This window comes from Malus sylvestris, chromosome 13 (genome assembly GCF_916048215.2).
Source record: "Malus sylvestris chromosome 13, drMalSylv7.2, whole genome shotgun sequence".
In the NCBI taxonomy this organism is placed as follows: Eukaryota; Viridiplantae; Streptophyta; class Magnoliopsida; order Rosales; family Rosaceae; genus Malus; species Malus sylvestris.
The window spans coordinates 20410326-20421893 of NC_062272.1; the positions used below are offsets into that span (position 1 = coordinate 20410326).

The 11568-nt window shown below is 41.3% G+C and overlaps 1 protein-coding gene across 1 annotated transcript; it reads left to right on the top strand.

The window, feature by feature from the left end:
• Positions 1-1481: 1481 nt before the first annotated feature.
• On the top strand, positions 1482-2681 carry LOC126597657 (exopolygalacturonase-like). Its single transcript, XM_050264471.1, has one exon. The coding sequence runs from the start codon at positions 1482-1484 to the stop codon at positions 2679-2681; it is 1200 nt and encodes a 399-aa protein (XP_050120428.1).
• Positions 2682-11568: the final 8887 nt, after the last annotated feature.

Sequence of the window (11568 nt, forward strand, 5' to 3'; positions counted from 1 at the left end):
GGAAGGATGATGAGATTTTGAGAAATGGGTTTCGCACAATTTAGAGAAAAGTGATAGAATTTTGGAACTTCTGAGTATTTTTTAAATGGGGATTGCTGGATATAGAGAAAAGTAATGAACTTTGGAGTTTTTTTGGGTTTTTACAGATTTTGCAAATTCACGGTGGAGGTGAAAAAATGAAAGAAAACCACATAGTTTTTCGTGTCGATTCCCACAGACGGCGCCAAATGTTGATGCACAAAATCGGAGGTCTTGGAACAATGTAAATCCGACCGTGAATCTGCAAGAAAGTAAAGAACACAAGATGTATTGTGGTTCACCCCAATGTTTGGGCTACGTTCACACTGATATTGTATTTCTCTGTTTGTGAGAGGATGGTGAGGGTGAGAGCTCTGTATGTGAGGATCAGAGCTCCGAATATGAGAGTGAGGGTGAGAGGGCTTCCCCTCATTGTGAGGGTGAGGAGGCCCTTTTATAGAATAAGGGCACCTCACTTATTACATATTTGCCCCCTCTATTTATTACATAATTACATTTGAGTCCCCCGAGTATTTATACGAGGTCTAAATACAGAGGCCCTAAGTATGGTACAAACAGTTTTGAAAATTTATGGCATAATTATTTGATACTTTTGTCGGCACATACATTACGACCCATTAGAAACCTCCGCTATATCGGCCCAAAAGGAGAAGGAAGACTCTCATGTAGCCATTAAGAACAATTTGCATTAGATTAGGGCCAAATTGCACTAATCATTTATGTGGTTGGGAATTTGGTTGATAGCATCAAATTTCTTGTTCCACAAGGTAATATTAAAGCGGTGTTGTTCAATCTGTAGTTGTAGTAAATTGGCACATGTGCTTTGCTTGTATCAGATAAGTGGGTAAGGTTCATTCCAGTGATTAGACCAGAGTAGTACTATTTCTGCAGAATCAAGAAGTATCTAAAAGGCTTCGTGTTGAAAGTTTTAGAGTAAAATGGTAACGAAAGTTCAAATTCCGGTTGTGTAAAAGGATAGAAAATGATGGTCATACATATCAGTAACAAAAATACGTAGCTCTTATGGGCAAATGATCCAATGCAAGCACATTTATGAAAAAATGGATTTACTGCTAAATTATCAAGGGATGATTTCCCGGATGAAAAAAAAAATAAATAAATTGTATTGATGTTAAGTAACATCAAGTTGTTGGACTTTTTAGTTGTTCAGAGATGAAAAATGGGATAGAACAGATCAGAAATGCTATACGAGAACAGGTGCATTGTTATTGGTGATATATATTCACAAGTTAAACAATTTACTAATTATAGGATACAGGTTGAACTACAATGCAATTTCCTAAGGACAAGTACAAAAATAGCTAGCAATTAGTTGGCTATTTTCTGTTGTGTCTTCAGGTAGGGCTATAAATTGACATGAAATCGACATAGAAGTTCATCAAATTTCAAACAAAAAGAAAATAACCAAGTGAAAAATTAAGATGGCTCGAAAATTGAATGCCCTGGCAGTGTTTTTGTTCTTATTGTCAACATCGAATGCCAAAGCTGAGTTAGGTGTGTTTGATGTTACAAGTGCAACATATGGTGCAAAGCCTGGGTCTGATATCACACAGGCTTTAGCCAAGGCTTGGACTGATGCATGCGCATCCCCAACGACGAGTAAGGTTGTTGTTCCGAGTGGGACATACAAGTTAACAGAAGCAAGTTTCAAAGGTCCTTGCAAGGCTCCTATTGAGATTCAAGTTCAAGGCAAATTACAGGCTCCAGCAGATGGCGGCAAACTTACCAAACCAGATACTTGGGTTGCTTTTGAGCATATTAATATGCTCACCATCTACGGTGGTGGAACTTTTGATGGCCAAGGAGCACTCGCTTGGAAGCTAAATGACTGCAATAAAAACAAAGATTGCAAATCTATCGCCATTAATATGAGGTTCAACTTTGTTACCAATTCCACAATTCAAGACATAACTTCTCTCGATAGCAAGAATTTCCACGTCAACATTTTAGGGTGCCACAATGTCACATTCCAACATGTCAATGTCACAGCACCTGGAGAGAGCATAAATACGGATGGAATCCATATCGGGCGTTCAACTGGAATCAACATTACTGACGCACACATTGGAACTGGGGATGACTGTGTTTCCATTGGCGATGGAAGCAAAGAAATTACCGTAACTAGGGTTACTTGTGGACCAGGCCATGGCATAAGCGTTGGAAGTCTTGGAAGGTACCCGAACGAAGAACCTGTGGTTGGAATCAGAGTTAGGAACTGCACCTTGACTAATACATCCAACGGTGTGAGAATCAAGACATGGCCTGCTTCTCCTTCAGATGGTATTGCATCAGATATGCACTTTGAAGATATTATAGTGGTCAACGTCAGCAACCCTATCCTCATAGACCAACAGTACTGCCCGTGGAATCAATGTAAACAGAACATTCCGTCAAAAGTGAAGATCAGCAACGTCAGCTTTAAGAACATTAAGGGCTCATCTGCAACACCATTTGCAATCCAAATTATATGCAGCAGGGGCTTACCGTGTGAGAATGTGGAATTGTCTGACATTGATCTCACCTACAGCGGAAACAAAGGCACTCTTAACTCTCAATGTTCTAATGTGAAGCCCACCATTACTCGCGTGCTAAAAGCTCTTGCATGCGCTACCTCTTCGTGATCGAACATGTGGAAAATTCTTTTATGATCTTGTACTACATGTATCCATATTTTATTTTTCTTCGGTCAAATACCTGCATTTGTTTTGAAAACAAAAATACTAAAATATTGTCCTAAGATTGCATTAGTTTCTACTCCATATACTTTTCTTGGCATCCAAGCCACTAGGATGACATCAATGGGGCGTTCATTTTTCTCATGGACAGTTGATTGCATCGGTTTCTACTCCATATACTTTTCTTGGCATCCAAGCCACTAGGATGACATCAATAGGGCATTCGTTTTCCCATGGACATTTGATTAAATCATTTTGTTAAAGTGTATTTAACCAAAAATATTTCCAAATATCTGAGCTAAATTTTCCTCTCACTATCTAACTATACGGGCTTCAAATATATATAATAATATGTGCCTTACATCGTCCTACTCGAATGAGCTAATATCGTAAACAACACCATGCCTGAACAGTAATGTTATGCTTGTCATGAATAATGATATGCTACAACGACTGGGAACAATGAATCTACTATAGTGTTTCTTGTAAATCGTCTCAATTCTATTGTGTATTGTTTGCCTTTATTGTTCATGTTTTACCTAAATGGCTCAATAAAATCGTAGTGTTATTATGTATCTTCATGGATCAAAGATGTAGATAATTGATATTTGGGTCACTGATCATGTGACTTGACTCTAGATTCTTTGATGAGTTAATTGATAATGTTCGTGATCCATATTAGTGCAAATAAAGCACTTTTACCTGTGAAGGGTTAAGGCACACACTCTCTCTCTTACTCCGACCTTATCACTGGTCTATACTCTACTTATTCTTAATGTTAAGTGCATTTTTTGTCAGTAGGAAAACTACTAGATACCTTATATTGTTCTGCTCACTTCTACTGCACATATTATTATTTTCAAGACCTTAAAACTCATAAGATAATTGGTCGTGGTAAAGAATTGGGGGTTTCTACATGTTGATTGTGGCATCGACGTTTAGGACATCTATCCTTCAGTTATATGAAGCATCTATTTCATTTTTTGTATCGCACTTGTAGTGATTCAGAGTTCAAGTGTGAAACATGTGTTCATGGCCAAAAGTCATTGTACTTCCTTTTCAATAAGTGATTCTAAAGCTACTTTGCTATTTGATTTGTTACATTCTGATGGGTGGGGTCCGACGAAGGTTACTTCTAATGGATTTCATTGATTTGCTACTTTATTGATGACTATACTCGATTAACTTGGGTGTTCTTGATGAATAATAAAAGTGATGTCCCTTCGCTTCTTCAAGAATTTTGTGCAATGGTGTCTACTCAGTTTCAGACTAAAGTTAAGGTTTTCAAGTCTAATAATGGATGAGAGTATGTAAATCACACTTTCGCATGTTTCTTTCAAGATCAAAATATTATTCACCAGACGACTACTATGTTTACACCCTCAACAAAATGGTGTGTATGACAGAAGAATTGTCAAGTAATTAAGGTTGCTCGGTCCATGATGTTAGATAAGTGTGTTCCTAACCATTTTTTGTGTCATGCTATTTAGGCTATTGTGTATTTAATCAAACGTGTTCTAAGTAGGGTTCTGGATTTTCAGACATTGCTTGGGTGTGTGTCGTATGTGAATGTCTACTCTCATCAGCAGTAAACTTTATGTGTGGTCTCTGATGTGTGTTTATTAGGTATGCTAATAATCAGAAAGGTTATAAGTGTTATCATCCTCCGACTTAGAAAACTTTTACTACCATGGATGTTACCTTCCACGAGGAAGTTTCGGATTTTGTGAAACCCTCTTCCAACTCCCTACTTCAGGGGGAGATGGGGAATGAAGTGCAAAGTCAAATAGATGATGTGGATGATGTGTTACAATACCCAATTGGAGACAGAACTTGTTCTGCTGTGTGATACTATCCAGTGGCCACATATAGCGACTGATCGACTGTCATTCCCGAAGCTTTGTTTGCTGATGACCGTTCAAGTGCGTCCAACGGTCAATTGTCCATATGTGATACCACGAGTCTAGTGCCTTTGTCTATAGATGACTGGTTGCTTGCTACTAGTATGTCTGATGAGTTGTATAGATCTGGTACATCTGATGAGTGGCTTGTTGAAGGTTCGTCCAATGAAGATTCTTTTAATGGTTTGGTACAAGATGGTGACACACATAAGGTAAATTCTAACAATTCTTCTATTTATCAGTTGCTTTTACAAGCTAATTGTGGAAAACCTAAAGTACAATATGAGCCTCATATGCATGCCAAAGCTAAGTATCCAATCAACAATTATGTGTCTACTCATCGTTTGTCCAAACCATATACATCCTACATATGTTAGCTATCCAGTGTATATGTTCCAACAAAATGGCAAGATGTTTTGTCTAACCCTAAATGGGTTAGTGCCATAAATGTTGAGATTGAAGCTTTGGAAAACAATTCCACTTGGGATTTAGTTCAAGAACATTAAGGGCTCATCTGCCACACCACTTGCAGTCCAAATTGTATGCAGCAGGGGCTTACCGTGTGAGAATGTGGAATTGTCTGACATTGATCTCACCTACAGAGGCAACAAAGACCCTCTTACCTCTCAATGTTCTAACGTGAAGCCCACCATTACTCGCATGCCAAATGCTCTTGCATGTGCTACCTCTTCTTGATCAAACAAGTAGAAAATTCTTTTATTCTTTTGTGATCTTGTACTAAATGTATGGATAATTTTTCTTTTTTTCTTCGGTCAAATACCTGCATTTGTTATGAAAAAAGAAAAATATTAATATATTGTCCTGAGATTGCATTGTACTCCATATACTTTTCTTGGCATCCAAGCCACTAGGATGACTTCAATGGGGGGCATTCCCTTTTTCCATGGACAGTTGATTAAATCGTTTTTGTTAGAGCGCTTAACAAAAAAAAAAATTCCAAATATCTGAAGCTAGGCTAACTTTTCCCCTCACTGTCTAACCGTACAACAACAACAACAAAGCCTTTTCCCACTAAGTGGGGTCGGCTATATGAATCCTAGAACGCCATTGAGCTCGGTTTTGTGTCATGTCCTCCGTTAGATCCAAGTACTCTAAGTCTTTTCTTAGGGTCTTTTCCAAAGTTTTCCTAGGTCTTCCTCTACCCCTTCGGCCCTGAATCTCTGTCCCGTGGTCACATCTTCGAACCGGAGCGTCAGTAGGCCTTCTTTGCACATGTCCAAACCACCGTAACCGATTTTCTCTCCTCTTTCCTTCAATTTCGGCTACTCCTACTTTACCTCGGATATCCTCATTCCTAATCTTATCCTTTCTCGTGTGCCCACACATCTAACGAAGCATCCTCATCTCCACTACACCTACGTGTTGATGCTTCACCGCCCAACATTCTATGCCATACAGCATTGCCGACCTTATTGTCGTCCTATAAAATTTTCCCTTCAGCTTCTGTGGCCTACGACGGTCACACAACACACCGGATGCACTCTTCCACTTCATCCATCCAGCTTGTATTCTATGGGTGAGATCTCCATCAAATTCTTCGTTCTTTTGCAAGATAGATCCTAGGTAGCGGAAACGGTCGCTCTTTGGTATTTCCTGATCTTCGATCCTCACCCCTAACTCATTTTGGCCTCCGTTTGCACTGAACTTGCACTCCATATATTCTGTCTTTGATCGGCTTAGGTGAGGACCTTTAGATTCCAACACTTCTCTCCAAAGGTTAAGCTTCGCGTTTACCCCTTCCTGCGTTTCATCTATCAACACTATATCGTTTGCGAAAAGCATACACCAAAGAATATCATCTTAAATATTAAGTTTGTGATCTTCGCTAGATTGCTCCGGTCATTAGTGTGGATAAGTATGTAAATGGATAGAGACAGGAAGCAAACACAAGATGTACGTGGTTCACCCAGATTGGCTACATCCACGGAGTAAAGGAGTTCTCATTAATTGTGAAGGGTTTACACAGTATATAGGTTCAAGCTCTCCTTTAGTGAGTACAAGTGAATGATTTAGTACAAATGACATTAGGAAATATTGTGGAAGAATGATCTCGTAATCACGAAACTTTTAAGTACCGAAGTGTGGTATCGTCTTCACTTGCCTTATCTATCTCATAGGTAGATGTGGCATCTTCTTTGGAAGTACTCTTCCTCCCTCCAGGGGTGGTATCTTTAACTGGTGGAGATGCACAAGGTAATGTATCAATTTCACTTGACGCTTACTTGTAGTTTCAGGCTTGGTCAAGCGCGATACAAACCATGTAGTAGGAGTCCTCCAAGTCGCCGAGCTAGGGGATCTGCTGAAAGAGGTGACAGACAAGGTAAGCAATCAGAGCTCCAAGAAATCAGTCACAGATCAGAAGTTTGATTTCGAGTTCCGGCTGATTGTTATCCTTCTCCTTATCTTGCAGGTAGCATGAAGGATAAAGAGAATAAAAGGAGAAACGGTGATATGAGATACTTTTGCTTTTGAAGAAGTAACTTTCCACATGCTTATTCTTGAACTGGGCTGGAGGGTTTTCTTGTTTCCGCCAGAGTATAAGGCCGACTGAAGAATTTGAGGGTCAAAACAAGTCCATCAAATCTAGAGTACGTTCGACCCTGCTGATATGGGATACTTTTGCTGTTGACAAAGTAGTAGATGTATCGGCACGTGGTTGCGCTTGTCTCCACATGCTTCCTTGTATCCTTCTCACTTGCCCTATTTGTTCCTCAGGCAGATGTGGTATCTTCTCGGGAAGCATAAGATGTTGAAGATGAGTACTCGAGAGCAATGAGGTTCCAGGCAGTCAGTTCCGGACTGGAAACTTGATTCCAAGTGCTGACTGATTGCTCTCTTTCTCCTTGTCTTGCAGGTAAGAACAAGGCCAAAGGAAAAGACAGGGAAAAAGCATGATATGGGATACTCTTGCTTTTAACCCTGATAATATGAGATATTCTTGCTCTAGTGTAGCTTGTTTGCAGAGGTATTCTCGGGGGGAGGGGGAAAGAAAGCTGAGTATTTCGAGAGGCTTCGTTGGGAGTGCCCTCTCAGATATGAGGAAGGGTTGAGCATTTTTGCAGGTCTGCCTGTCCGTTGAGGATGGAGGTCGACATATATAGGAGTCTCCCTAACAAGGAGTAATACTATTCTTTTACCCTGCTTGGTCATAGCACGGTAGTGGGAGCTGCCAGCATCACGTGTTTTAACTCTGTCAGAGCACTTTGAAAAAGTGGTCTGTGGTATCTGGAAAGCTGATATTACGTGTGAATATTACAGATAAGATTTATCCAAGGAGATCTGGCTCTCGAAGTTGAGAAAGCGGTGTGAGGATTACAAACAAGCTTTATCTAAGGGGCTCTCGAAGTTGAGAAAGCGGCGCCTCTTCGGTTTTCGAACAAGCAATCATGTCGGGGATCTGTCTCTCGAGATTCGGAGAACGGTGCCTCTTCGATTTTTGAGAAAGCAATCCTGCTAGGAGTTTGGCTCTCGAGATTCAGAGAGCGGTGTCTCGTCACTTTTTGAGAAAGTAATCATGTTGGGAGTCTGGCTCTCGAGGTTCGGAGGACGGTGCCTCTTCGATCTTGAAGCAAGCAATCTTGTTGGGAGTGTTTTCTCGAATGTGAGTAAAGGTTAGGCCTGTTTGCTAGTCTACCTTGCCACAGAGCACAGAGGTTGACCCACAGGGACTTTCCAATTATCCAGCAATGGTCCTGTTCCTTTACCCTTGTGGATAATAATATGGTAGCTAGACCTTCAGAATTTATGTGTCTAAACTTTGTTAGTGCTGTTTCTTTGCTATTATTTTACCCTTCTTGGTCATAGCGATGTAATGGGAGCTGCAAGCTTCACGTGTCTAAACTTTGTCAAAGATTTTTGGCAAAGTTATCTGTGGTACCCGTGAGCTAATGTTGCGTGTGGAAAGTGAATGATTGAACAGTAACATTCACGTGCTTTCTACTTCACTAGAAATCTTCGACAGAATGCCCGTAATTTCCGCAAAGTTGAGTGTGCATGTGACAGGTGCTGACAAGGCTGAAAAAGCAGGTGCCTCTTCGATTTCTGAGATCGGCCCTCGTGGTCTCTGAGCAGCCCAGCTTTTGAGAAAACAAGCTCCTCTTCGATTTCTGCGATCGACCTTCGTGGTCTTTGAGCAGCCCAGGTTTTGAGAAAGCAAACGCCTCTTCGATTCCTGAGATCGACGTTCGTGGTCTCTGAGCAGCCCAGCTTTTGAGAAAGCAAACGCCTTTTCGATTTCTGAGCAGGCGCCTCTTCGATTTCTGAAGCTCCATCGAGTGCAGATTCTTATAGAGGCTGGTATTAAGTTTCAAAGCACACTTGAATCTCCACCAGTAGAAGCTCCCTTCTTGCATTTCTAAGATCTTGATTTGTCCGACCTCTTTTCTCTTCAACACCTTTGAAAATGTCTGGCCCCTCCGACCGTTGTTTTGACTTGAACCTTGTTGAAGAGGCAGCCACGCCTTCTCCAGACAACATATGGCGCCCATCCTTCTTATCCCCTACTGGTCCTCTTACCGTTGGGGATTCCGTGATGAAGAATGATATGACCGCTACGGTGGTGGCCAGGAACCTTCTCACTCCCAAAGATAACAGACTACTTTCCAAAAGGTCTGATGAGTTGGCTGTTAAGGATTCTCTGGCTCTCAATGTTCAGTGTGCAGGTTCTGTGTCTAATATGGCCCAACGCCTATTTGCTCGAACCTGCCAAGTTGAATCATTGGCGGCTGAAGTGATGAGTCTCAAACAGGAGATTAGAGGGCTCAAGCATGAGAATAAACAGTTGCACCGGCTCGCTCATGACTATGCTACAAACATGAAGAGGAAGTTTGACCAGATGAAGGAATCTGATGGTCAGATTTTACATGATCATCAGAGGTTTGTGGGTTTGTTCCAAAGGCATTTATTTCCTTCGTCTTCTGGGGCTGTACCGCGTAATGAAGCTCCAAATGATCAACCTCTGATGCCTCCTCCTTCTAGGGTGCTGTCCAATACTGAGGCTCCGAATGATCCCCCTCCGGTGCCTTCTCTTTCTGGGGCTCTGCCGACTGTTGAAACTTCTCCTAAGCAACCTTTGGGAAGGCTCCCTCTTGTTTGTTTATTTTGACTCGTGTATATGTACATATTTGTAACTTCTTAGAGATATCAATAAATAAGCTTTGTTTCATTTCAACGTATTGTGTTAAATACACCAAAGCCTTCTTCACTAAGTTCTTTGAATTTTTCTTTTGTTGAAGCTTGTATGTTGAAACTTTGTGAGTGGAGCATGTAGGTTGAGGTAGTGTTCCCTTAATTTCCCGAGTGGGGAAAACTTCTCGATTGGAGACTTGAAAAATCCAAGTCACTGAGTCGAGTCGGCTATATGAATCTTAGAACGCCATTGTGCTCGATCCTGTGTCATGTCCTCCGTTAGATCCAAGTACTCTAAGTCTTTTCTTAGAGTCTCTTCCAGAGTTTTCCTAGGTCTTCCTCTACCCTTTCGGCCCTGAACCTCTGTCCCGTAGTCGCATCTTCTAACCGGAGCGTCAGTATGCCTTCTTTGCACATGTCCAAACCACCGTAACCGATTTTCACTCAGTTTTCCTTCAATTTCGGCTACTCCTACTTTACCTCGGATATCCTCATTCCTAATCTTATCCTTTCTCGTGTGCCCACACATCCAACGAAGCATCCTCATCTCCGCTACACCCATTTTGTGTACGTGTTGGTGCTTCACCGCCCAACATTCTGTGCCATACAGCATCGCCGGCCTTATTGCCGTCCTATAAAATTTTCCCTTAAGCTTCAGTGGCATACGACGATGACACAACACGCCGGATGCACTCTTCCACATCATCCATCCAGCTTGTATTCTATGGTTGAGGTCTCCATCTAATTCTCCGTTCTTTTGCAAGATAGATCCTAGGTAGCGAAAACGGTCGCTCTTTGGTATTTCCTGATCTCCGATCCTCACCCCTAACTTATTTTGACCTCCATTTGCACTGAATTTGCACTCCATATATTATGTCTTTGATCGGCTTAGGCGAAGACCTTTAGATTCCAACACTTCTCTCCAAAGGTTAAGCTTCGCATTTACCCCTTCCTGAGTTTCATCTATCAACACTATATCGTCTGCGAAAAGCATACACCAAGGAATATCATCTTGAATATGTCCTGTTAACTCATCCATTACCAACGCAAAAAGGTAAGGACTTAAGGATGAGCCTTGATGTAATCCTACAGTTATGGGGAAGCTTTCGGTTTGTCCTTCATGAGTTCTTACGGCAGTCTTTGCTCCTTCATACATATCCTTTATAGCTTGGATATATGCTACTCGTACTCCTTTCTTCTCTAAAATCCTCCAAAGAATGTCTCTTGGGACCCTATCATACGCTTTTTCCAAATCTATAAAGACCATGTGTAAATCCTTTTTCCCATCTCTATATCTTTCCATCAATCTTCGTAAGAGATAGATTGCCCCCATGGTTGAGCGCCCTGGCATGAACCCGAATTGGTTGTCCGAAACCCGTGTCTCTTGCCTCAATCTATGCTCAATGACTCTTTCCCAGAGCTTCATTGTATGACTCATTAGCTTAATACCCCTATAGTTCATGCAATTTTGTACGTCGCCCTTATTCTTGTAAATAGGCACCAAGGTGCTCTTTCGCCACTCGTTTGGCATCTTCTTCGTTTTCAAAATCCTATTGAAAAGGTCAATGAGCCATGCTATACCTGTCTCTCCCAAGGCTTTCCACACTTCAATCGGTATATCGTCTGGGCCCACTGCTTTTCTATGCTTCATCTTCTTCAAAGCTACAACCACTTCTTCCTTCCTGATTCGACGATAAAAGGAGTAGTTTCTACACTCTTCTGAGTTACTCAACTCCCCTAAATGAGTACTCATTTCATGTCCTTCATTGAAAAGATTATGAAAA